The 27740-nt window shown below is 49.7% G+C and overlaps 1 protein-coding gene across 3 annotated transcripts in view; it reads left to right on the top strand.

Moving 5' to 3' along the window:
- RASGEF1C (RasGEF domain family member 1C) overlaps window positions 1-27740 on the top strand; it is a 98303-nt gene that overhangs the window by 47122 nt on the left and 23441 nt on the right. For 2 of the 3 annotated variants that reach the window (XM_039460750.2, XM_039460751.2), the window contains exons 2-6: window positions 12205-12387; window positions 12546-12668; window positions 13733-13870; window positions 22751-22951; window positions 23671-23745. In XM_039460750.2, coding sequence (XP_039316684.1) covers window positions 12211-12387; window positions 12546-12668; window positions 13733-13870; window positions 22751-22951; window positions 23671-23745 — 714 coding nt within the window. In that variant the 5' untranslated portion in view covers window positions 12205-12210. The remainder of the gene's footprint in view (window positions 1-12204; window positions 12388-12545; window positions 12669-13732; window positions 13871-22750; window positions 22952-23670; window positions 23746-27740) is intronic. The other variant, XM_074390482.1, reaches the window with a different exon arrangement.

Below are 27740 nucleotides of genomic sequence, written 5' to 3'. Positions count from 1 at the left end.
GAAAAAGAAGAAGGGAGAAAAAGGTATAGAGAGAGTATCTGAATAATTAATGGCTGAAAACTTCCCAAATTGGATGAAAAACCTGAATATAAACATCCAGGAAACTCAGTGAACCAAGTAGGATAAACTCAAAGAGGCCCACAGTGAGACACATTATAATCAAACTGGAAAATACAAAGACAAATAGAGGATGTTGAGAGCAGCAAGAAAGAGGTGAGTCATCACATAACTGATTTGTAACTCTACTTTTTAAAACCATTAAATAAGAGACTAATACATTAAGAAAATAATCATTAGTCTATGCTTTTGAACATAATAAAAATATAATTTCATGACATCAATAGCTAACAGGGTGGGGACAGAACTGTATAGGAGCAGAGTCTTTTTTAATGCTATTGAAGTTGAAGCTAAATTCAAATTAGAGTGTTATAACTTTAGGATGTTAAATGTAATCCCCATGGCAACCACAAAAAAGTAGTTATAAGATACACACAAAAGGAAACGAGAAAGGAATTAAGGTTTCACTACAAAAAAAAAAAATAATAAAAAAAATAAAGCACATAGTACTGCAGGAAATAAGGAACAAAAAGATACAAGGCAATTTAAAAAAAAAAAAAAAAAGCAAAATGGCAGGAGTAGGTCCTGTCTTAACAGTTTTTAAAAGGAACAGTATCTAAAACAGTTTTTAAAAGGAACAGTATTTAAAAAGGAAATGGATTAAACTATCTAGACAAAAAACAAAGATTGGCAGAATGGATTTTTTTTTAAAGATTCAACTATATATTGTCTACAAAAGACTCATTTTAGATCTAAAGTCATAAATAGGTTAAATGTGATGGGACTGAAATAGGTATTCCATGTAAACAGTAACCAAAAGAGTGAAAACAGCCACACTAATGACAGAAAAAAATACTTCAAATTTAAAAAAATTACCAGAGACAAGGAAGGGCATCACATATCAATGAAAATTAAATACGGCAAGAAGATGTAACAACTATAAACATTTATGCATCCAATAGCAGACCATTAAAATATATGAAGCAAACATGGGCAGAATTGAAAGGAGAAATGGACAGCTACCTCACTCTTCAGTCTAAGGCTTTCCCAACTGAGCTGCATGCAGCAGCTGCTACCTCACTCTCAGTTATGTATAGAATGACCAGACAGAAGATAAGTAAGGAAATGAAGGACTTAAACAGCACAGTAAACCAACTAGGTCTAACAGACATATGGAGATCTCTACTCAACAACAACATAAACAATTTTCTGAAGTGTACATGGGATATTCTCCAGGATAAACCATATATTAAGTCTTAATACATTTTAAAAGAAAGAAAGCATACAAAGTATCCTCTCTAACTATGACAGGATGAAATTAGAAATGAATAATAGAAGGAAATTGGAAAATTCACAAATGTATGGAAAGCAAACAACACATTCTTAAACAACCTATGCGTTGAAAAACAAATCCCAAGGAAAATTAGATAATACTTAGAGATTAATGAAAATGAAAACATAACATACTAACACATGAGATACAGCAAAAGCAGTCCATAATGGAAAATTTATAGCTGTAAACACATTAAAAAAGAAGAAAGATCTCAAAATAATAACCTAATTGTCCAATGTAAAGAACTAGAAAAAGAGGAGCAAATTAAACCCAAAGCTAGCAGAAGGAAGGAAATTATAAAGATTAAAGCAAGATAAATAAAATAGTGAATAGAAAAACAATAGAAAAAAATTTTAAAGCGTAAATTTGGTTATTCAAAAAGAGTAACAAAATTGACAAACCTGTAGCTAGATTGACTGATAAAAAAGAGATGACTTGAGTTGTTAAAATCCAAAATGAGAGTGGGGATACTACTGCCGATTCTACGGAAATTAAAAGGATTATAAGAGTACAATGAAAAATTCTGTCCACAAATTGGAAATGTGAACAAATTGGAATTTCTAGATGCAGTTTCTAGAAACCAAAATTATGGAAAAAATAGAAACTCTAAATCGATCTATAACTGATAATGTGGTTTAATTAGTAATCAAAAGCCTTCCAACCACAAAAAAAGTCCTGGACCTGGTGGTTTCTGGTGAATTCTACCAAACATTTAAAAAAGAACCATCATCAGTACTTCCTAAACTTTTCCTAAAAAGTAAAGAGGCAGAAACACTTCCTAATTCATTTTATGAGATCAGCATTACCTTGAAACCAGAGCTGGACAGAAGCACTACAAGAAAAGTAAACTACAGTAAACATCCCTTATGATGCAAAAATCCTCAAGAAAATATTAGCAAACCAAGTTTGGCAGCATATTAAAAAAATTTATACACCATGAACAAGAGGGGTTTATTCCTGGAATGCAAGAATGGTTCAACATATGAAAATCAATCTATGTAATATAATAGATCAACAGAATGAAGAAAAAAACACATGATCATTTCAATTGATGCAGAAAAATCATTAAACAAAATTCAGTGCCTGTTATATGTAAATTTTCTGTGCTGCAACATAAGATCAGCACTGGGACAAAGGATCTCTCAGCAAGGCAGTCTTTACTTTCTGCAAAAGGGGTACCCTTGCCAGCAGTCTTGCCATGAGAGTACAACAAACAAAGGAAAAGTAGACATACTTATCCTTTACACATTTGGGGTCATCCTTACTGCTGTGTCTGATCTCCATTTGTTAGAAACAGACCTCACGATCTAAAACTGAACCTGATTGGCTAATAAGTTAAAACTTTCTTGAATAGGTAAAAGCAGTGGAGAGCAAAGGGAAAAGAGGAATTCCAAATAAGGAAGGGACAGGAAGTTGCTTGTGAAAGGACTTAGAAAAGTAATAGCACAAATATCTTGATTAAAGTACAAGGACGTAGAATGTACTATGTGCCTGTGAGTATGTCTAGCACAAATATCTTAGTTAAAGTACAAGGACATAGAATATACTATGTGCCTGTGAGCATGTATAACAGCTACATAGGATAGGGTTTTTAAAAAATGTTATTAGTGAAAAGCAAGACAGCTTTGAAGAACACGTAGATAATCAGGCACAGCAGCTCACACCTGTAATTCCAGCACTTTGGGAGGCTGAGGCAGGTGGATCACCTGAGATCAGGAGATTGAAACCAGCCGGGACAACACAGTGAAACCCCATCTCTGCTAATATTACAAAAATTAGCCAGGCGTGATGGCATGTGCCTGTAGTCCCAGCAACTCAGGAGGCTGAGCCAAGAGAATCGCTTGAACGCGGGAAGCAGAGCTTGCAGTGACCCAATATTGTGCCACTGCACTCTAGCGTAGGCAACAGAGCAAGACTCCATCTCAATAAAAGAAAAGAAAAACACACAGCTAACATTATATTCAATGGTGAAAGACTGAAAACTTTTCCTCCAAAATTAGGAATAAGGTAAGGATGCCCACTCTTACCACTTCTATTCAATACAGTACTAGAAATTCTAGCCAGAGTAGTTAGGAAAGGAAAATAAATAAAAGACATCCAAACTGAAAAAGAAGAAAATTAGCTCTCTTTGCAGATGACATAATGTTATATGTAGAAAACCTGAAGAGCTCACAAAAAACTGTTAGAACTAGTTAAGAAATGCTGCAAAATAGCAGGATACAAAATGAACACCAAAAAAAAAAAAATCAGTTGTGTTTCCATATGCTAACAATGAACAATCCAAAAAGGAATGTAAGAAAATAATTCAATTTACAAGAATATCCAAAAGAATAAATTCAGGAATTCATACTTAGGAACAAACTTAACCAAAGAGATGAAAGACTTAAACACTGAAAACTACAAAATGTTGCTGAAATAAATCGGAGAAGAGACAAGCAAATTGAAAGAAGTCCTATATTCATGGATTGGGAGATTTAATATGGTTGAGATGTCAGTACTACCCAAAGCTGTCTGCAGACTTAACGCAATCCCAATCAAAAATTTCATGGCATTTTTGTTGCAAAACAAAAATCTATCCTAGAATTCATATGGAATTTCAAATTGTCCCAAATAGCCAAAACAATTTTGAAAGAGAACAGATGGAGGACTCAAACTTCCTGATTTTAAAATTTACTGTGAAGCTACAGTAATCAAAACTGTATGGTACTGGCATAAAGACAGACAGTCACATGGGCCAGTGGAATAGAATAGAGTCCAGAAATAAACCTTCACATATTTTGTCCATGATTTTTGACAAAGATGACAAGATCATTGAATGGGGACAATCTTTTCAACAGTAATCCTGAGAAAAGTGCATATTTCATGTAAAATAAAAAACTTGGATCCTTTCCTAGTAACATATGTAAAGATTAACTCTAAATGAATCAAAGATCTAAATGTAAGAAGTAAAACTGGGTTGGGCGCAGTGGCTCACACCTGTCATCCCAACACTTTGGAAGGCGAAGGTGGGCGGATTACTTGAGCTCAGGAGTTGGAGACCAGCCTGGGCAGCAGAGTGAAACCGCATCTCTACTGAAAATGCAAAAATGAGCCAGGCCTGTTGGCATGCACCTGTAGTCCCAGCTATTCAGGAGGCTGAGACAGGAGAATCAGTTGAACCTGAGAGGCAGAGGTTGCAGTGAGTCAAGATTGCACTGGTGCACTCCAGCCTCCATCCAAAAAAAAAAAAAAAAAAAAAAAAAAAACCACACAAAGAAATAAAACTATGAAACTCTTAAAAGAGAACATTGGGATTGGGGGAAAGCTTCATAATATTGGATTGGGCAGTGACTTTTTGGATATGATACCAAAGACACGGGCAACAAAACACAAAAAGACAAATTGGACATCATCAAAATGAAAAACGTTTGTGCCTCAAAGGACACGATCAACAAACCTACTGAATGGGAGAAAATATTTACAAATCACATCGCTAACGAAGGATTAATATCCAGAATATCTAATGAACTCCTAAAACTCAAAAACAAATCCCAAACAAGTCAATTAAAAAATGGGTAGAAGAGGACTCTCAGGGCTAGCCGCCTCGGGCCCCTGCGGAGGGGCCCGCAGCAGCCATGCTCGAAGCATGAGCCTGAGTTCTGTGGGGCTTCTCCTCTCATCTTCTGGGTCTTGGAATGCCACAGCTTCTCTTTCGTTCTTTAAATCTCAGAGGTGGGGTAATTACATCCTGTTGTGGAACCAATTATATGAATAAAATTTTCTTTGCTTGAAAAAAGGGGGGGAAAGTCTTCAACAGGCATTTTTCTTAAAAATATATACAAATGGCAAATGAAAAGATGCTCAAGATCACTGATATTTAGGGAAATGCAAATCCGAACCACAATGAGATACCACTTCCCACCCATTAGGATGGCCATTATCAGAATAACAGAAAACAGGAAGCGTTGGCAAGGATGTGGAGAAATTGGAACCCTTTACATTGCTGGTGATCGTTTAAAATGGTGCAGCAGGTCGGGCACAGTGGCTCATGCCTGTAATCTCAGCACTTTGGGAGGCTGAGGTGGGCAGATCACCTGAAGTCCCAAGTTCAAGACTAGTGTGGCCAACATGGTGAAACCCCATCTCTACGAAAAATACAAAAATTAGCCAGGTGTGGTGGTGGCACATGCCTGTAATCCCAGCTACTCAAGAGGCTGACGCAAGAGAATCGCTTGAACCCGGGAGGCAGAGGTTGCAGTGAGCCAAGATGGTGCCACTGCACTCCAGCCTGGGTGACAGAGTGAGACCCTGTCTCAAAACAATCAGTCAATCAATCAATTAATGCAGCTGCTGTGGAAAACAGTAGAGTTCAGGGGGAAACAACCCACTGCCCACTGACAGAGGAATGGATGAACAAAATGTAGTATGTGCATGCAATGGAATAGTATTCAGCCTTAAAAAGGAAGGAAATTCTGCCACATTATACAACAAAGATGCACCTTGACAAAGACTAATGAAATATACCAGTCACTAACGACAAGTATTTTATGATTCCACTTTTAAAGCACTCAGAATAGTAAAACTACATAGAATACAGAACTGTGGTTACCAGGTGCTGGAGAAGGAGAGATTGGGAGTTAGTGTTTAATGGGTACAGGGTTTCAATTGAGATGATAAAAAACTTCTGTGGATGGATGGTGGCAATGGCTGTGCAACAGTGTAAATATACTTAATGCCACTGAACTTTACACAGTAAATTTACGTTAAGTATATATTTTTAACTTTCTTTTTTTTTTTTTTTTTATGTAGAGACAGGATCTTGTTCTGTCACCCAGGCTGGAGTGCAGTGGTGAAATCATAGCTCACTGCAACCTTAAATTCCTGGGCTCAAGCAATCCTCCCACTTCAGCCTCCCAAGTAGCTGAGACTACAGGTGTGCAACACCACGCCAAGCTACTTTTTTTTCTTTTTCTGGAGATGAGGGTCTCACTATATTGTCCAGGCTGGTCTCAAACTCTTGGTCTCAAGAAATCTTCCAGCCTCAGCCTCCATGAGTGCTGGAATTACATGTGTGAGCCATGGCACACAGCCTGTTAAGTATATTTTAGCACAATGTTTTCCTTTATTTTTTGAGAGGGAGTCTTGCTCACCCACCCAGGCTGGAGTGCAATGGTGCCATATCAGCTCACTGAGGCCTCCACCTCCCAGGCTCAAGCAATTCTCCTGCCTCAGCCTCCCGAGCAGCTGGGATTACAGACATGAGTCACCGTGCCTGGCCCCACAATTGTTCTAAAGATATAATGGGGGCGGGCTGAGCAAACGATAGGACAAGAATGTGTAAATGTGTAAAATTCGGCCCCGTGTTAAAGCAAGGGGGGAAACAGCTCTGATTTGGGGCAGTGAGCCCACCACAGCCTTCGAGGCTAAAGCCCGGAGATCATTTCCAGCAGCTGTCGGGACATGGTTTCAGCTGCAGGGCTGGGTGGGCAGGTAGAGGGCTGCCCCAGCTGCAGCCAGCACTGAAGCCATGGGGAACCGTGGCAGTGCAGTTGGCAAGTCTTTCTGGCACAGAGCCTTGATTAGCAGCAGTTGCCACCTGTGTTGTGGTCTGGCCCGAGCCGGTGGCAAGGTCCTCGTAGGGAGTGCTGGCACTGGGCGCCCTTTCTCCATGGCAGGCACTGTGCAAGGTGCTTCCTGCACCAGTCTCATCAGCTTCTCTCCATAACCTGATGGGGGAGCTGCTCCCTCTTTTCAGTACACGAAGCCGGTTGTCAGAGCTCACAGGTGTCTTCTGAGACACACGTGTGGTACAGGGGCCTCCAGGAGGCTGCTGCTGCTTCTTTTTTTTTTTTTTTTTAAACAATGGGGTTTCACCATGATGGCCAGGCTGGTCTTGAACTCCTGACCTCAGGTGATCCACCCACCTCTGCCTCCCAAAGTGCTAGGATTACAGGTGTGAGCCACCACGCCTGGCTTGGGAGGCTTCTTTACCTCTGTCCCTTCTGCCACAGCTGGCCCAGGGAGAACATCTCTCCAGCCCCCAAGACGCGCCCTGACAAGCCACCTGCTCTTCTTCTGTAAAGTTGACAGATTTCCATTTTGCAGATTTTTAATGCCAGCCACCCATGCCGGAGATGTGGGGACCCCAGCATGAGTAGGGTTTGTAAACTGACCACTGCAGCACTACAGATGTCATTTCTAATTGTGCTTTAACTCACTGTGTGGCCCCAAGAGTGGCTTTTTTTAGAAATAGAATTAATTGCCACCCTTACAATTATAATGTGAAACATAAGTCAGGAGTCCTGGATGGCTCTTACACCGGGGAGGTCTGAGCACGTCAGCTCCCAAAGCACAGCAGAGTCTGTGGTTTCTCATTGGCACAGCTGAGCCAACTTCTGCCAGCCTCACACTGAAGAGGAACAGCAGGGCCCTTGGGCACTATTTTACCTGCCTGGGGGCAGGTGACTGTTACCTCTTTCCAGCACCCACTGGAATAGTAGGGGAATGCACATCCATCTCCAGGTCTGATCTTCCTTGTAAATGCACCACGTCACACCCCTGTCCCTGCACACGTTTCCCGTCTCCCATACAGGGTTAGGCTCGGGCCATGCTCTCCCAGAAACCTTGCCAGTGTCAGAGGCCTAGAGCAGGGGGGGCCCTGAGCCTGCCAGCGAGTCCTCCAGAAGGAAGGATGCCCAGCTGGGCATTGGCAGGCATCAAGTGCCCCCTGCAAGGTGGGCTGATGGGGTCCTGCCCCATGTCTGCCTGTCTCTCTGCAGACCTGACCCCACACGGTCCTCACCTGCTGCCCCTGGAACTGCTGCAGGAACCCCATGATCTCCAGGTGATACATACAAGGAGAGATGCCTGAGGGAGTGGGGCTGGGCAGCGGGACAGGAGCTATGGAGAGGGAAACCAAGGCAGAAGCTCATGCCTTAGCCACTTGGGGCTGTGTGCCAGAGCCAGGCATTTCCTCTCAGTGTCCTGTCAGTGCGCTCGGCACAGGGCAGGCGCACACCTCCGACCTCAGCATTCCAGGCCTGGAATCAGTTCAGGTGTTCCCAGGGCCTTCATCTGATGGGTGAACTTAGCTTGCATGAATGACATAAAACAACGGGGTGCAGGGAGGACACAGCAGTGATGCATTTTTTCAGGGCCCCACTGCAGTCTTCATCCACATGAATGTCATTTCCATCATCTGCACCTTTCTCTCCTGCTGTTTTCCCTTCCTTGTGCCACACTGTTGCCTGTGTTATGACTGCGTGTTCAGAACCATCACCGCAGCGGCCACAGCCACTCCACCAGCGGGTCTGTGGTCACCTCCTCGTCTGTTCTGCCTTTGTTCACCATCTCTGCTGCTCTAAAGTGTGTTCACTGCTGGTATTTAATGCTGGAGCAATGGACTTTCTTTCTTTCCACAGCTTCTCCCCTTTATTTTCTTAGGATACATTTCCAAGGCTTTGATTAGGATGGAAGGACTCTATAGAATATAAGGCTCTTGGCACATTGAGCCAAATCTTGGTACAATTAAAGGGACCCTGACGACACACACCACTCTCCCCCCAGTGGGGTGTGAGAAGCTGCCCTTGCATGCCTGCCAGCACTGGACATTTAATTAAGTCCCTTTCATTTCATGGGGAGGAAGCAGAACCCCACAGGAGCCTCACGTGCACGTCCAGTTCACACACACCAAGCCACAAGTCCCAACGAGGCAGACAGAGGGAGAAATGGAACGGTCTCTCTATGGGGTACAGGCAGAGCGCTCCCCACCCGTGCTGAGCCCCTCATGTTGAGAGCCCATCTATGCAGCTCCCAAGACTCCCAGCCCCTTCATCACCTGCGCCATTCAGGCCATGTGCACAAAAACACAGATGGGAGACTTAGCAGGATTTAAAGACCTTCGAGGGATATTGTAGCAATAAACAATTGTCCCATCATCATTGCCTTTTTAAAAAGTGTGATAAAATATACATAAAATATATCATTTTGACCCTTTTTAAGTACACTTCAGTGGCATTAAGTACCTTCATATCATGGTGGAACTGTCACCTCCATCCCTCTCCAGAAATATTTTCTTCTTCCCAACGTGAGACTGTGCCCACTCAATACTGACGCACCGTTCTGGTGTCCCACAGCCCAGCCCCTGGCACTCACCTTTCCACTGTCTGCCTCTGTGAATTCGACATGAGGTACCTCCACAAGTGGAGTGATTTCGGTGTTTGTCCTTCTGTGTCGGGGTTATTTCACTTAGCACGATGTCCTCAGATTCATCCATGTTCCCGCAGGCTCAGGATCTCCTTCCTCTCTAAGGCTGGCTCCCATCCCGCTCTGCAGAGAGGCCACGTTTTCTCCAGCCATTCTTCACTAATGGACACTGGTCTGCTTCACCACTGGTTTTTAAAAATTATTTCTGTACATCCACATAATGGAATACTGTGAGGTGATTTTTATGAAAGTGAATGAGGCAGCCCTGCCCTGCCATGGAAAAGGTCCTCAAAATGCATTGTTAGTGAAAACAGCCCAGCGGAGGAGAGTGTGGACAATATGCTACCTTTCGGTGTAATCCAGACAGAAAAGGGGCTATGTATTTACATTTCTTTGTCCTTGCATAAAGAAACTACAGAAAAACAAGGACATCATAAAAGCAGTCACTTATGGGTGGAGTGAGGGGCCCTCATTGCATGGCTGTTTTTGCATGCAAGGACCCCAACTCAGTCACTCCCCACTACCCTTCTAGGAGCCACTGCCTGGCCCCTGACACCTCAGCATATACTCCCGTGATCACACCACGCTGCCCCAGCTCCACCGAGCCTCGGCACCTGCTGGTCCATCTGTCTGGCACGTCTGTCTGTAGACTCCTTCCTGCCCTCTGCCCTCAATGCAGCCACCCTCACCCAACTCATTCCAGGCAGGCTGGAGCTCCTGCTGGAGAGAGGAGGAACTAGCTGTCCCTGGCGGGTGAAGGAGAAGCAGTGTTCTCTGTGCCCTCAGCTGTTCTCATGCAGAGGCCAGAGGCGGGCACCTGCCCTGTCTGGATGAACATGCCTGCAAGGAGGGGTGGGAGTGGTGGAGGCACCCCCCTGGTGGCAGCAGCTCTGACTCCACCTTCTCTTAGGGGGTCTCCCAGGACATCCACCACAGTGAGCATAGAGAGTGGTCACCCCCTTTCCCACACTGACACGCCTCCAATGGGGCAGTCTACACAGCTCTGCCTCCCCTTCCAGCTCCCTGAGGTCGGGCTTTGTCCCCATTGCCTGGAACGGAGCCAGGAGTCGCTACATGCATACACACATGAATGGATGAGCCTTGGCAACAGCAGGAGAAAACTGAAGGCTGCAGCACAAGGATAAGCCCATTCATTGAGACCCACACCTGGACCCCACTGGTGACACGATGGGTGGTTGGAAGTCAGAGGGCCACTGGCATGCCAGCCCCTCTCTGGGCATCCCTGTGGGTCCCAACAGTTCAGCAACAATCACCACCCCTGGCTCGAGCATAAGTTAGTCACTCCAGAGCAGAGCTGGATCTGAACACTGGCCCCGCCTCCCATGTGCCCAGCACCTGGTCCCAGGCTAGGCCCCAGGTCCCCTGGGAGCCTCCTGGCTGTCTCTTAAAGTGGTACCCTCCTGGCCTCCTTCAAAAAGGCCCCTGCGTGGCACCTCCCACCATCCTGCAGAGGTTCCCAAAGCCACCTCCACCCCTGCCACTGGCTCGTCAAGAAAACTGGGCTGGGATCTGGGGATGAACAGCGCCAGGTGTCCGGCAGGAGAGAGCAGACCTCCCAGACTCGCCGGTTTTCTGTCTTGTGGAATCGGGCTGAGCTGCCAGGCCCCGGGCAGGAGGCAGAGCAGCACGCACCCTGCAGCTGGCCTATCCCACAGCTGGCCTCCTCCCGCTGAGCATCTGCAGCTTCCTGTATGCCCATCTGCACAGCGGCCTCCCCCTGGGACAGACAGGAGGTGGTTTTGTGAAATTTTAGTTTCCTCGGCTGAGAATTGATCACTTACAGCATTGCCAGAGAGGCAAAAATAAGCTGTGTCTGTCGCTATGGCCAGGACTGTCTGGGCTGCTGTCCACACCAGTGCCTGAGCCCTCCCCCGCTGCAACCCAGTCCCAGCACCTCCCACACCTACATGCCCATGGGACAGCCCTCTGAGGGTGGTAAGGCTGGACAGGTCAGATGGTCCACATCACATAGAGCCCGGAATGCCAGGTTAAGGAAGATAGCAGTTTTGACTGTACCTGAGAGAACCCCAACTTAAATGGGCATATATAATGGAGAAGTCCACCGAGCAGCTTCAGACACAGCAGGATTCGAGGATTCCCGACACCGTGCTCAGGAATGAACCCACTTTCCTGGCCCCTCATGGTGCCACAATGGCCCCAGTAGTCTCAGCATACATTCCACCAGCTCAAGGACTCCAGGGGGAAAGAAAGATTCCAAGTGCCACAAAAGTTCTGGGATTGCAGTTGAGGACCCCCAATTTGGATCAGACCAATCCCTGTGACCAGAAACGGGGATTAGGCTGATTATCCAGGCTTGTGAAAAACAACCTTTGCGGAGGGGTGGCGGGGGCGGAATCTAGAGGAGGTCTGCCCCTCTAGTGGGGACCCCAGAGTAGAGAAGAGATGGGTTTTGCAGGAGAGTTGAGAGTCTGTTTGAGGAAGAAGAATGGAGGCCGTGCTGTGAGGAAGTGGGTACATGGCAGCACTCCCAGAAATGACCACTGGATTCAAGCTGACACGAAGTGGTGGTTGGGGGAATCTGGGACCAGCTGCACCCCCCAACTCAGGTGTGCCCCCACTCAGGTCCCCACTGCTCCTTGCCATTGCAGGCAAGCATGCCACAGACGCTGAGTGCCTCCGACATGGTCACCCCAGGCAGCCTCAGCCCACCCCCCACCGAGCCCACAGATGTCGAACAGGCTGGGCAGCCCCTCCTGGATGGAGCTCCATCCTCAGCCTCCCTGGAAACACTGATCCAGCATCTGGTGCCCACAGCTGACTACTACCCCGAGGTGGGTAACCTACCCAGTGGGCAGGGAGTGGGCTCTCCTCCACCAGGCATGGGAGGCAACAGGGCTGGGAGTGGCCTTGGGCCAGGGTGTAGGGCGGCTGGGAGGCATGCCCCTCCCAGTCCCCTCCTGAGCCTGTGCTCTCTTGTGTGTCCCCCCAGAAAGCCTACATCTTCACCTTCCTGCTGAGTTCTCGTCTCTTCATCGAGCCCCGGGAGCTCCTGGCCCGAGTCTGCCACCTGTGCATCGAACAGCAGCAGCTGGACAAGCCGGTGCTGGACAAGGTGAGGTGCAGGGCAGGCCAGGGGGCCTCAGAGTGCCCTCAGGTCATCAGCCTCTAGGGGAGGTAATGATTGTCCCTGTTTTCCTGCCAAGGTGGCTAAAGAGTATTTCCACCTTGTCTGAGGCCCAGAGCCAGAAGGAGCAGAACAGGACCTTTCACCTTCATGCAGTTTTTCCGGTGCCCTACAGGAGCCCTTGAGCTTACATTAAGCCCAGACTTGAGTATCCAGAGCCTGGTCAGTAGGACCCCTGCCATCTGTGGCCGGAAAGGACCTGCTGCCTCTGCTCGGTTTCCTTCCTCCAGCACATCCGCCCATCTTTCCAGTCCTAGCCAAATCCTTAGGGCTGCATCTATTACACATACATCGGTCGGGCTCTACGGCTAGCAAGAGAAACCCAATTTCAACCCGCCAAAACCAAAGGAACTTAGCTGGCTCGTAAACCTGCCCGATCTCAGGGACTGCTGGCTCGGACCGTAAACCACAGCATTGCACCGTGGCCTGTCTCCCTCCCGCCCTCTGCTGCCATTTCCCCGGGCTGGCCCCCCTCGGGCTGGCTGGTGTGGTGCCCTGCCACCTCCACTGCACCAGGCTCACATACCACCCTTTCCGCCCTTTCCAGTCACGTGGAAGCCTCAATCCCGCTTCCGTGCAGATCCAGTGAGTCTTATCATTGGCGTAGCCTCGGTCACGTGCCCATCTGTGAGCCAATCACTGTGCACGACGGAGTAAGCCGTGCTCTGATTGGTCAGCACAGACCTGAACCCACCCCTGGAGCAGGGGCCGCTGCTCCTGAGACCCCCGGGCACCGAGAGGGTCCCCAGGGAGATGGAGACATCACCGCAGAAAGGCAGCAGCAAGAGATAGCCCCGCCCAAAAATGTGTCCATCCTCCCTCCACTCCCCATAGGCACAGGGCAGGATTGCACCACCCCCGCCCCCGTCCCTGGCACAGAGAGGGCACAAGGTTCTGCCTGCCCAGGCAGTCAGACCAGCAAGGACACGAAGTGAGGCCCACATGCCCGCCCAACACCCCTGACCAGCGTGGTGCCCCTTGCTTGCTTGCAGGCCCGGGTCCGGAAGTTCGGCCCCAAACTGCTGCAGCTGTTGGCCGAGTGGACTGAGACCTTCCCAAGGGACTTCCAGGAGGAATCGACCATCGGGCACCTGAAGGACGTGGTGGGCCGCATCGCCCCCTGTGACGAGGTGGGCAGCCAGGCAGGGGTCTTGTCACCCTTTGGGCCCCTCCTGTCCCAGGCCTGTACCTGTTCCTGTCCCCCACCCCAGGGCCCTCATCTCCCCACCCTGCACATCACGGCCCCTCTAAATCCAGCCCTTCTCTGACCCATCAAGGAATCAGGCACTGCCGAGCTGGGAGGGAATGCGGAGTCTCACGACCTCTCCCTGACTGCTCTCACCGATGGTATCAAATGCTGGATGAGGAAAGACCCATTCATGGATTACTGGGGACAGGAGGCCAGGCTGTTGGCCTCTGACCTACTAGATGGTGCTGGCAGAACCCTGTCCTGGGCCTTGGCCGTGCCCACTTTGCTCTCCAAGCTGTATTACTCCGTGGAGAGCACTGAAGGGTCTCCAAGCCTCACTTCCCTTTTGGGCGAAGAGAGCACAAAAATCTTTATCTCCCAGGATTGCAGAGGTGGATGTCTCCTGGTGTGTTTAGAAGGGGCAAGTTTATCAGCATCCTGGAGTGCTGCTGTGGGCAGCACTGATGTAGTATTACCTGGAAAGGGGAAACATGAGCAGGGGTGCGTGTTGGTTGCCCTGGAAGGAAACCGAACCAGCTGGTAGGTGGTGACATGCCACAGAATGGGTCTGGACATGGCAGAAGAGCTATGTGTGAGACAAGGGAAAACTGCCAAGACAGGCTGGGCAACAGGAACCCAAACACCCACGGCCACACAGACATCTCAGGCCCTGAGGAAAGCACTGATCAGGGCCACTTCACACACCAGGCAAGTGACTCAGAACTGAGCAGGCAAGTTCTGAGGCTCAGTGAGATGAGAGTGTTTCCACTTCCTCCTCCCCTCACTTCCCCCCTCCTCCATTCTCCTCCTCATCCCCTCCTCTTCCTCCTCTGAATCCCCTGATCCATCTCGAGATTGTGACACTGGGCTTAGGATGCAGCACAAAGCAGGGCCAGGGAACAGTTGAAGATTGGATGAGTGGGGGAGGGGAGAGTGGAAGCAGGGGATAGGGTGCTGGATGATTGGCTGGGAAGACACTTGGCTACTGTTACAGATGAATGTGGGAGAGAACAGGTGATTTTGTTATTGGATAGGCAGGTGGATGGATGCATGGGGTGAGTGGAAAGATTAATAGAAAGAAGAGAGAAATGCAGGAAGTGTGGACAGGTTGGGGGGCAGATGGTTGAATAGATGGAGGGGAAGGTGGATGGGTGGGTGGATGATTTAATAGATGGAGGGAAAGGTGGATGGGTGGGTGGGTGGATGTTTGAATAGATGGAGGGGAAGGTGGGTGGGTGGGTGGGTGGGTGGTTGAATAGATGGAGGGGAAGGTGGGTGGGTGGATCAATAGATGGAGGGGAAGGTGGATGAGTGGGTGGGTGGATGTTTGAATAGATGGAGGGGAAGGTGGGTGAGTGGGTGGATGGATGGTTTAACAGATGGAGGGGAAGGTGGGTGAGTGGATGGATGGTTAAATAGATGAAGGGAAAGGTGATTCAGTGGGTGGGTAGGTGGTTGAATAGATGGAGGGGAAGGTGGGTGAGTGGGTGGGCACATGTTTGAATAGATGGAGGGGAAGGTGGGTGGGTAGGTGGGCTCATGTTTGAATAGATGGAGGGGAAGGTGGGTGGGTGGATCAATAGATGGAGGAGAAGGTGGATGAGTGGGTGGGTGGATGTTTGAATAGATGGAGGGGAAGGTGGGTTGAGTGGATGGATGGTTAAATAGATGAAGGGGAAGGTGATTCAGTGGGTGGGTAGGTGGTTGAATAGATGGAAGGGAAGGTGGGTGGGTGGGTGGATGGATGGTTTAACAGATGGGGGGGAAGGTGCGTGAGTGGGTGGGCACATGTTTGAATAGATGGAGAGGAGGGTGGGTGGGTGGGAAGGTGGATGTGTAAGGGAGTGAGTGTTAGAAAGGACGTAGCAAGGGTAGATAGTGAACTGATGGTTCTGATGGGGGCTTCAGGGGTCACCATATAAGAGAGAGGTAGGTGATAGCAGTTAGGTGAAGAGATGGGGACAGGTGGATGGGGATGGATGAGTGAAAGTGAATGGTGGCTGGATGGGTTAGTGAATGGATGTGTGAGTGGACAATAAATGAGTGAGTGGGCACATGTTAGAAGGAAGGAAGGGTAGAGTGAATTGATGGATCTGGGGTGGGTCACTGTATAAAGGTGGCTGGAGAAGAGGTGAGTGTGGGGATGGTGGGTGATGGGTGGATGATATGCAAGGGGGTGAGACCCCGGTCTCCTGATTTGTTCCCTTTGATCTCCAAGGGTCAGCAGTGAGGTTTTTCATATGACCAGGCAGGATGTGACCTGCCTGATGTTGGACCCATGCCTTGGTGGTGGGGCTGGAGTTAAGCCCTGGCCTGGTTCTCCATGGGAAACCATTAGCTCCTGTCCACCTGGAGAACCCACAGGTCTGTCACCAGACAGTGTAGCGTGGACTGGAATGGGAGTTCCTCAGTCCCAACCCAGGCCCTGGCCAGGGGTGCTCCCTGTCTCTGGCGTCCTCAAGTTGCCCTTCCACAAAAAAGCATGCACTCCGAAGATGACTTTCTCTGGACACTGCCTCTCCTCACTGGGTGCTGCCGTGGGCTGTGGGGTCTTCCCCTCCTAGCGCAGAATGGTTTGGCATGGAAGAGCCCTGGACCCAGCCTGAGCCCGCCCAGATCCAGACTCAGAAACCACAGCTGTGTGACCTCAGACAAGATGCTTTTCCCTGCTGAGCCAGCTTCCGTATTGGTAAAACAGGATAACTGTTCCCACCGCAGCTTTGCAGCGAGCAGTCCCTGAAGTCAGGTGCATTCTTGCTTCAGCCCTCAGTAAATGTGGGCTATAAGGAGAAGAGATGGTTCCCCAAATCAGGTACAGGAGCATTAATTAAGTGTTACAGAACTTTATTGTGAAACATCTCACAGATGCAGAAGTGAAGAATGGTAACCATGCACTCCTCTGCCCTCATCATCCAACTTCAACAATAATATTTTGCCGAACTAATTTGTCCTGTCCCCTCAAACATTTTGCTTTGCCACAAGTTAGCTGTAAGCAAACCACAGACATGGGCTCTGCTTCCAACATATTTCAGTATTACCCTTTTGAAAGATTTCTCACACAAGGGTGGAAGAAAATGATAGGAAGTGCTGTGCACAAGATCATGAGATGAGCACTGGTATTTTCAGAGCTTTGTGTCTTTGGGCAAATTATATAATCTCTCTCTGTGCCCTAAATGTCTTTCTGTAAAAGGGAGGGTGATCATTCCTCCCTCACAGGGCTGTTAGAGAACAATGGAGCTGTATTAAAAACACAAAATTAGCCGGGCGGGGTGGCACGAACTTATAATCCCAGCTGCAGAGGAAACAGCACAGGGCCAGGGCCTAGTGGGCTCCCTCTGGCTCCTCTGCCAGGGCTTCCCCCATCAGAGTGACAGTGAAAGATGGCACCTTCCTTTTTCCGCTGCCTGCTCTGGTGTTGTCACTGTGCTCCACACTGGCTCTCAGCAGCTGGAGCAGCCCTGGAGAGGGACTGAGGAGCCTGTTCTCCATGACTGTGGTTCCGACGACTCCCGGGAAGCCTTCCCAGCATCGAGCCACCCTGTGCTGGGCAGGGGACCCAGGAGAGTGTTATGGCCAGCCCAGCCCTTGTGAGGCTCCCGGTAGATTGGATGTAGCAGTTAAAGCTCAGGGAGGTCAGTTCCAAGGCTGAAGGAGGCTGGGGGAGCCAAGGAGGACCCAGAGGGTCACAACCCCAAGCAGGGGAGAAAGGACAGGAGGACCCCAGTACTCTGGCCATACCCACTGGGCCAGCCACAGAGGAGGCTGACTCAACAGGTAGCCTCTCCGAGGACTGGTCTTGCTTTTTTTTTTTTTTTTTTCCGACACGGAGTCTCGCTCTGTTACCCAGGCTGGAGTGCAGTGGTGTGATCTCGGCTCACTGCAACCTCCATCTCCCGGTTCAAGCCATTCTCCTGCCTCATCCTCCTGAGTAGCTGGGATTACAGGCATGCACCACCATGCCTGGCTAATTTTTTTATTTTTAGTAGTGATGGTGTTTCACCATGTTGGTCAGGCTGGTCTTGAACTCCTGACGTCTTGAACTCCTGACATCCTGATCCCCCCACCACAGCCTCCCAAAGTGCTAGGATTACAGGCATAAGCCACGGCACCCAGCCTGGTCTTGCTTGCTCACACAGACTGTCTGCCGAATTGACCACCACCTTCGGAGACTCCCTCCCATGGCGGAAGTGGCAGAAAGCTGACACAGAGGACAAACCAATGGAGAGGGCAGAGCCCCAGGAGCCTTATGAGCTCCTGCGTCAGCTTTCTGCCATTTCTGCCTGTCATGTAGTAGGCAGGAGGACATCTGCCCTAGGCTGGCTCAGAAGAGAGTCTCCAAGAACTTCAGAGAACAGGGGCCAGTGCTCATCTGGTCAGGGACGGGGGCTCCAGCTGTGAAATGCCCAGTCCAAGAGAGCTTGGAGGCACCTGGAGAGCCGTGGCCACCTCCCAGGCCACCCTTGGACGACTCCGCAATCACACCTGGCTCTATGCATGCAGCAGACGGCTTGGTGGAAATACATGGAAACGGAAGCTCCAGACCTTCCAGCCTCCCGGACATCCTCCCAACTATGATCAGTGTGGAGGGAGGGCTTCAGCCCAAGGCTGGAGGGGCAAAGTGCTGTGCCGCCCCAGCGTGCCCTGGTGCTTCATAAATGTGGGCCTGCTATGGTGATAGGGAACGCCTTGACATTCTCGGTGATTTGGGTCCCTGGCCCTGCCCATATCTGCCGGGGAGATCTCCGAGCCCCATCTACTAGTGTGTAGAAATCAGTGAGAAAATGAGAGGGGGGCAAGGAGTAGGGCAGATAACATCCCCGCATTCAGAGGGAGCACGGCAGAGTCCGAGAACAAACGTAAGCTGGAACTTAACATCACTGGAAAAATCTAAACAAATTAGCAAGCAGGAAGGGATAATTATTTAGAATGAATATTGGTTCATTCGACAGTAACAAATCATCCTAAATTATCTGCATTTTTAAAAAAGAAGGCAATCTCACGGCCCTATCAAGGGGTAGGCACAGACACCCTGCAGCCTTGATTTTGGCATGGGCCTGCAGTCCGCCCTGACACCCTGCTGCAGAGAACCTCTGACTATCAGCTGGTGAAGGCCGCGCATTCAGCAGATGCTCATGGACACCTCCTGTGAGCCGGGTACTGCCCTTCATGAGCGAAGGGCAGCCTGTGGTTGGCCACGTGGAACTTGTAGTCCAGGGGGAGGAGATGCACGTGAACAGAATCATTTCCCTGTCAGCTCTAAAACTGACTTGGCCCAGCAGTTTGGGAGGCCAAGACGGGTAGATCACGGGGTCAGGCAGTTCAAGACCAGCCTGACCAACATGGTGAAACTCCGTCTCTATTAAAAAAAAAAAATTATAGTAGAACAATTTATAGTCCTTTGGATATATACCCAGTAATGGGATTGCTGGGTCAAATGGAATTTCTATTTCTAGGTCCCTGAGGAATCGCCACACTGTCTTCCACAATGGTTGAACTAATTTACACTCCCACCAACAGTGTAAAAGTGTTCCTATTTCTCCACATCCTCTCCAGCATCTGTTGATCACCATTCTAACTGGCATGAGATGGTATCTCAATGTAGTTTTGATTTGCATTTCTCTAATGACCAGTGATGATGAGCATTTTTTCATATGTTTGTTGGCTTCATGTATGTCTTCTTTTGTAAAGTGTCTGTTCTTATCCTTCACCCACTTTTGAATGGGCTTGTTTTTTTCTTGTAAATCTGTTTTAGTTCTTTGTAGATTCTGGCTATCAGCCCTTTGTCAGATGGGTAGATTGCAAAAATTTTTTCCCATTCTGTTGGTTGGCGATTCACTCTAATGACTGTTTCTTTTGCTGTGCCGAAGCTGTGGAGTTTGATTAGGTCCCATTAGTCTATTTTGGCTTTTGTTGCCAATGCTTTTGGTGTTTTAGTCATGAGGTTCTTGCCTATGCCTGTGTCCTGAATTAGTCGGGCATGGTGGCGTGCACCTGTAATCCCAGCTACTCAGGAGGCTAAGGCAGGAGAATCGCTTGAACCCAGGAGGCAGAGGCTGCAGTGAGCCAAGATTGTGCCACTGCACTCCAGCCTGGGCGACAAAGCTAGACTCCGTCTCAAAAAAAAAAAAAAAAAACTGATTTGGGCACCTGGTGTGGCAGAAGGACTCACGGCGCTGAGCGCCAATGGCCTGTCTGGAGAAGCAGCGCTTGAGCTTCGGTCCAGTGGATGAGAACATGCCAGAGGGGGGAAGTTGTCCAGCTCCTGCCAGGAACACAGGGAGGGTGGGAAGGAGGCAAAGGAGCAGAGGAATGATCTGTTTCCAGAGCACAGAGAGGGAGCAAGGGCACGCAGAGGCCACCGAGCCTGACCAGAGCCGACCTCAGGGCCACAGCGTCACACCAGGTCTCTTGTCTTTGGACAAGCCATGGAGGCATTTTCAGGAAGAGGGAAGCAGTGATCAGATTTGCATTTTGAACAGAACACTCTGGCTGCAGAGTGGAGAGAAACTGGTGTGAATGCAGTGGGGCATTAAGGAGCCAGAGAGATGACAGTGGCCTGGCCTACAGACATGGGGTGGAGATTCGCAGAAATAGAAGAAAATGAAATAGAGAAGGGTGGTGATGGCCTAGAGGGGCGTGAGGGAGAGGGCAGGATCAAGGTTGGCACAAAGCCTGTGTGCCTGGTGGCTGGTGCGCTGTCCACCAACACTGGAAATACCAGCTTCAGACAAGGAGTGCAAACCTCCATTTGCTGTGCTGGGCACACAGAAGACCGTGGGCCGTATGACGGACCATCACCCATGTGACCAGAGGTCAGAGGGAGGCGGCACATGTAAATGCGGAAGACTGCCAATGTGAACCAGAATACCCAGGAGCTAAGAAAGAGTGAGAAGAGAGGTCTAGACCGCGCAGGAAGAACCCCAGCATCCCACAATGGTGAAGACAGGAAAGCCTGCCGACAGCCCAAGTCAGGAGCAAGCAGGAGGCTGAGGCAGAGGTGGCCAAGGAAGACGCAGCCTGAGAAATAGCCACTGGAGGAGGCTATTAATAGCCACTGGGGCCTGGAAATAGCCACTGACAGGAGGGCCCAATGGCTGATGGGAGTGGCAGCCAGGTGAAGTGATCCAGGAGTGAGCGGGAGGTGAGGAGGCGAAACAGCAGGTGTGGCCACTCGTGGGACTCTGGCTGTGCCTGGGAGAGAGACAGGAGGTCAGTAGAAGGGTCAGGGCCCACAGGGGACTGACCGTGCCCCCCAGGCTGGCAGTGGCTGCACCCCATTCCCCATCGTCTCAGCACTCAGATGAAACCCTGGGAGGCAGGGTGCTCACCACAGTCCTGGACACAGCCTTGCTGAGAGGGGTTGTTCCTTCCATGGGCAACAGATAGAAGAGTCAGACCTCAGCTTCCCTACTCACTGCTTCAGCTAAGCAGTGGGCGCCTTCTGTACCTGGGAGTTAGGTTTAGGGGTAAGCCACCTCCTGTCCCATTCCTCCCGTCTGAGGCTCTGCCACAGCTGACGGTGGCCACCCCGCAGAGAAGCACTACCATAGGGGCCAGACGACGACCACCTCCATCACCAGAGCACAGGGCTCCAGCAGTCCTCAAACAACAGCATCACCCCAGGGCCCAGTCTGAGGCTCCCAAGAGCAGTCGGAGCCCCCAGATCCTCATAGCCAGCATGCATATGCCACACTGCACACTCACTGTAGGCTCTGTGTGTCTCAAAATCACATGAAGAAAAACTCGCTGTGATCTCTCAAAGGACCTGACAATACTGCCTGCCTGCCCCTTGTTATTTCCCGAGGCCTCTAGGAGCATGTGGCTTGTCTAGCCAATGCTCGCATTGCTGGGGGCTAGGCTCTGGCTCCCACCACTGCCTCTGCCAATGCCCAGGCCAGCTCCTGGCATGTAGGGGGTTGCATCTCACTCTGGGTTAGACCAAAACCTTTGAGGACATGACAACGTTTCCCTTAACAAACCCAGCCAGTCTGATGGCACTTCCTTGGAAATAGGGGTTTCCTAGGGGGAAAATAATTAGATTTTCCTTGAGGGTAAGAGAGGAGGTGTCCCTTGAGGGATGGCCATGGCCATTCATCCCTGTACCCAGCCCATGGCATGGCCCAAAGCAAGAGCCCATGCGTCCTAGCTGGCTGGTGGGGAGTGAGCGCTCACTGCACACCCCCTGCGTGCCCAGAGTGGAGCTGGGCTCTCATAGCACAGAGAGGGCAACACAGACCTTGCAGCCCTATGGAGCTGTCATTCTAGTGTGCGAGGAAATGAACCCAATTGTCTCAACCTTGGTCTTATAAAAGAAGTTGCATAGGGTGACCTGGATGGGTACTGCCGGGGGCAGAGGCCAGAACAGCACAGCTGGTTGGAGAAGGCTGAGCTGGGCCTGGAGATAACAGGGGTCCCCATTAAAGCCAAGCAAAATGCCAGTCGTCCGTCCAGGGCAGGCCTATGCCGTGTCTCCCTCCTCTCTCCCTTTCTCTGGCTTCCTGGCAGTGCCCACCCCACTGCCCCAGACAGCTGCAGCAGACCTGGCTCCCGTCACCCTCCCTGACCTGTGCTCCTTGCAGCTCCCAACCACAGCCCTGCAGCCTTCACATCACCTGCCTTGCCTGGTGGCCCCAACCTTTCTGGGAGTGGGTCCCGTTTCGGGGTAGGGGCAGGTCCTGGCCCCTCTGCTGGTACCTGGTCTTTTCTCCAGAGACCCTAAGGAAAAGCCTCTCCCTTCAGAGCCCAGGAGGCTGCCTGCCTCCAGTGTGAGAGACGCAGAGATGGGTGTTCAGGCCTGAGCGCCCCTCTCTCCACCCACCAGGCATACCGGAAGAGCATGCATCAGCTCCTACAGGCTCTGCACCAGAAGCTGGCGGCTCTACGCCAGGGGCCAGAAGGTCTGCTGGGTGCCGACAAGCCCATCTCCTACAGGACCAAGCCGCCAGCGTCCATCCACAGGGAGCTCCTTGGTGTCTGCAGCGACCCCTACACACTGGCCCAGCAGCTGACCCATGTGGAACTGGTGAGCGGGCCCAAGCCACCCTCCTCACCCGGGATTCGGCTTCCTGGGGCAGGACCCACAGATGCACTGTGCCCTCCCTGGCTTCCCCGAGCAGCCCCACAAACTTGTGAAGGTCGTGCCCTGGCCTCGCCTCGAGCACACACTGGGCTGCTTGTGGATGAAGAGGCGAGGGCCCACCCCAGAGGGAGGGAGGCTGGGGCGGGCCTCTTCCCTCCGAGACTGCCTGTTGATGGCGTCCTCCCTGCTCTTCCAGAGCGCTCCCATGCACTAGCTCATGTCTCCGTCACCCGGCCAGGCGGGCCCTGTACACGGAGGAAACTAAGGCCCGGAAAGGTCAAGTGATTTGCCCACGTCACACAGCAGAAGGGGCAGAGCCAGGGTTTGATTCTGACCCAGATGCCACGCTCCTGGCCACCAGGCCCCCCGCAAAGGAAGCAGGCCACTTCGGTGACCCAGTGTGGAGCCTGGTTTCCCTGGTGTCACGCTGCACAGCATTGCTCCATGCCCCCATCAACTAGGAAAGGAGGGGCTGCCTCCTCCCGGGAAGGCCCTGAGTTCTGTGACAACCTACACCAGGGTCTCCAAGCCCCAGTGAGGAGGGCAGTTGCAGGGTGACCGTTGTGAGGAGGACTGGAGGCAGGGGCACCACGGCAGGCCCCACAGTAGACACCTCCTCCCCACACCTCCGCTCTTTTACCCCTCCTCCCGGTCCCCTGCAGGAGAGGCTGCGGCACATCGGGCCTGAGGAGTTTGTCCAGGCCTTTGTGAACAAGGACCCTCTGGCCAGCACAAAGGTAGGAGGCTCTTACGGGCTGTCCCAAAAGTGACCCTCACCCAGTGACTGGCCACTCTCAGGGGAGCCCGAGAGCATCCTCTGGGCGAGCGCTGGAGCGGCCCGAGTGGGACAGGTGGGCTCGGACGGGCCCTCCCCACTCCGCCACGCCCCTCCAGCGGGGGTCGGGGGCGGACCGCGACAGCCGAGTCCAGGGCAAGCCTGGGGGCCTGGACGTGCGGGACGGGGGTCATCCACCCACTGGGGGCGGAGGAGTGGACGGGGAACCAGGCCATGCGCCGCGCTGCCCGGGCGGGCCGGGACCCGGGGCAGGGAGGACGGCGCAGGGCCCCCCGCCCCCCGCGGCGCGCTCCGGCACCGGGAGCGCCTCCCCGGTGAGTTTCAGCGGGCGCCGGTGCCCTCCAGCGGCCACGCGGGGAAGCGCGAGTTGCTGCGCGCTGCCGGGACCAGGTGAACTCCTGGGGCCCGGGGCTCAGGACTTGACCCACAACACCCGGATTTCGATCCGGCCCTTCTAGGAGCCCAAAGCAACGTGCCGGTGCTTCCAACGGGCTAAATCCAAGCGAGAATTGCAAGCATTTTGGCTTCTGCCCTCACACCTAATAAAACTACAAACTACATATCAGATTGCATTTTCGCTTCTCAGATAAGCAAAGATCACCTTGCAGGTCAGACACGTTGTGGAAGGCGCCCTCCACATGGCTGCTGCGGTGAAGCTGGCACAGCCACTTTGGTGGGGAGATTGGCACTAGCATCAACGCTTTAAATGGATTTTCTTGACCCCAACTTTCCATATCTACATGTAGGCGAACATGCACGGACGAAGGTATTTGGGATAGACAAAGTTTATTATGGCCAAACACAGGGAGCAGATTGCCTTATCACCCATGGGCACTGACAAGCTGTGAAACAGCTATGACTAGAATGCTGTGCAGCTGTGAAAGGAAAACCATCTCCAAGGCCTACCCGTCCGGGTACTAAGAGAAAAGGGTAGAGGGAAGAACAGGGACAGGAGTATGTGACCATTTGCATAACAAAAAAATAGGGTCACCAAAAAAATGTATGTTTTGCATGTCTGGAAGCACTCTCTCTGAATTCTGACTGCTCTGGGAATTCTGAACAGTTGTGCTGGGAGGAAGGAACGGGAGGGAATGCGGGGGACATTCTGACAAGATTGTTTGGTTTGGGGCCATCTCCAAATATTACTTTTTTTTTTTTTTTTTTTTTTTTTTTGAGACGGAGTTTCTCTCTTGTTACCCAGGCTGGAGTGCAATGACGCGATCTCGGCTCACGGCAACCTCCGCCTCCTGGGTTCAGGCAATCCTCCTGCCTCAGCCTCCTGAGTAGCTGGGATTACAGGCACGTGCCACCATGCCCAGCTAATTTTTTGTATTTTTAGTAGAGACAGGGTTTCACCATGTTGACCAGGATGGTCTTGATGTCTTAACCTCGTGATCCACCCGCCTCAGCCTCCCAAAGTGCTGGGATTACAGGCTTGAGCCACCGCACCCGTCTGCGAATATTACTTTTTTGTCTGTAAAATACATCAAGATGACACATCACATTGGTTGATCCCCCCTACTGTAGATGAACATTTGTGTTTCCAGCTTTTTACTGTTATGAATATTCCCACTGTAGACATTCTTACGCCTGTGTCTGGGTATACACACAAGTGTGCATTTTCTCTGGGGCGTCAGTTCTCAGAGAGCTCGGGATCCCTTTATACTCTTTTTTTTTTTTTTTTGAGACAGAGTTTCTCGTTACCCAGGCTGGAGTGCAATGGCGCGATCTCGGCTCACCGCAACCTCCGCCTCCTGGGTTCAGGCAATTCTCCTGCCTCAGCCTCCTGAGTAGCTGGGATTACAGGCACGAGCCACCATGCCCAGCTAACGTTTTGTATTTTTAGTAGAGACGGGGTTTCACCATGTTAACCAGGATGGTCTCGATCTCTTGACCTCGTGATCCACCCGCCTTGGCCTCCCAAAGTGCTGGGATTACAGGCTTGAGCCACCGCGCCCGGCCCCCTTTATACTCTTAACAATTATTAAGGACTCCAAGTAACTTTCGGTTCTATAGATTATATTTATCAATATTTATCCTACGAGGAATTAAGATTAAGTGTTTGCTTGTTTGCTTTTTGAGACTAAGCCTCCCTCACTCTTGTCACCCAGGCTGGAGTGCAGTGGCAATATCTCGGCTCACTGCAACCTCCACCTCCCGGGTTCAAGCGATTCTCCTGCCTCGGCATCCCGAGTAGCTGGGACTACAGGTGTGTGCCACCACACACGGCTAATGTTTTTATTTTTATTAGAGGCAGGGTTTCGCCATGTTGACCAAGCTGGTTTCAAATTCCTGACCTCAAGTGATCCACCCACCTCAGCCTCACAAAGTTCTGGGATTACAGGCATGAGCCACCATGCCCCGCCCTAAGATTAACTTTTTAAAATATTTATTCAAAAATAACAATAATAGCCAAGCAGTGGCCCATGCCTGTAGTCCCAGCTAGGAGGCCCAGATAGGAGGATTGCTTGAACCCAAGAGTTCAAGTCCAGCCTGGGCAACATAGATAGTGGGAACCCATCTCTCTAAAAACAAAACAATAAAAACCCATTACATGGTAACATAAATAACATATTTTATTTAAAAAAATTCTTTTTTCACAATAGGAAATTACTGAGAAGAGTGGCATTGTTTTATAGTATTTTTTACAAATCTCTTTACTATTTGAATTAATAGAAGAGAGCTGGATTCTTTTCTCTGCTTCTGCATTCTGTCTCTTGAGATCGTTTTTTGGTTGAAGAAAATCCAACCTCACCCTGACAGGTAGCTAGGAAAGGAAGGAGTATTTTACCACCTTTTCAGATAATTGTGAATATGCTTCTTTAATATCATACTAAAACTCAGCAAGTTACAGTTCTTGAGAATTAACTACAATGTGAAATCTGAAGAGATATCAGTGAACTTTCTGTACTCTGACACTGAAAGCTATTGGTCCGCTTGCATCTTGATGCATGATTTTGTGACATCATACGTTGGTCATGTGGGAAAATATATGTTCGCTGTGTTAGGAGATCTTGCAAATGTTGGCACATTTCATTGTACAACATTTTAGAAATCACATTATTATCACTCTTACTCACATTGTTTAAGTCTGTGGAAGCTGTCAATCTCAGAGGCAGATACGTGTCTTACAAGCTCCCAGTTTTCTCTTGAAAGCCTTAATTTTATCATTGGCAACAAATATTGTCAATCATTCTCCTTTATTTTTTTGTAACTAAGCCAAGAACTTCCAGTTTTAATTTTTTAAACAGCATTTAGCAAGAAAAACATTCAACTAAATTAAAAAGAATCAGGTTGGATTAATTTGCAATAAAATAATCAACTTAAAATATCAGCCCTTCCATTTAGGGCCAAAAGGCCAATAGTTCCTGTTTAAACAGGAGAATTACACAATTATTTTTACCTATATTTGATGGCACAAAAAAGTAAAAGTCTTACAACTTCCACTGCCACCCCCCCTCCCCCCTTCAGAGTAGAGGTCATACATATGCATCTTAGATCAGTACTCAGGCTTTTAAAAATTATCTTACATTTTGAAATATAATGCAACTACTCTGGTAAAAGAATACTTTTAAGACAATTCTTAGAGAAAACAAATACCTTAGATAATTGTGTGACACAATATTCTGCTCAAAGAAACAGCAAAGATGAAAAATAATGTAAAAGAACGATAGCTCCTCGTTTATAGAAATCATTCAAATAAAATATTTTCCCTAATTCCAGCTGTTCTCCTTTAAATGACGGGTTCATTTTGTTCATTTTCAAGAAAATGTCAGCCAGACACTGAAGTCTGAATTGCCATGGTATGTCTAGGGGTCCTTCTTTAGAGCAGAAATGGTTCTCCAGGAAAACAGTGGCCAGTTCAGCTCACTAATGAATTAAGCGCTTTCCCTCAAAACAACCAGCACACTTTCTGTATGCAACAGAAGGGCTTCG

The sequence above is a fragment of the Saimiri boliviensis genome, chromosome 20, assembly GCF_048565385.1.
Source record: "Saimiri boliviensis isolate mSaiBol1 chromosome 20, mSaiBol1.pri, whole genome shotgun sequence".
Classification (NCBI taxonomy): domain Eukaryota; kingdom Metazoa; phylum Chordata; class Mammalia; order Primates; family Cebidae; genus Saimiri; species Saimiri boliviensis.
Note: the sequence above shows the minus strand (reverse complement) of the source record. Positions and strands in the feature narration are given on the sequence as shown.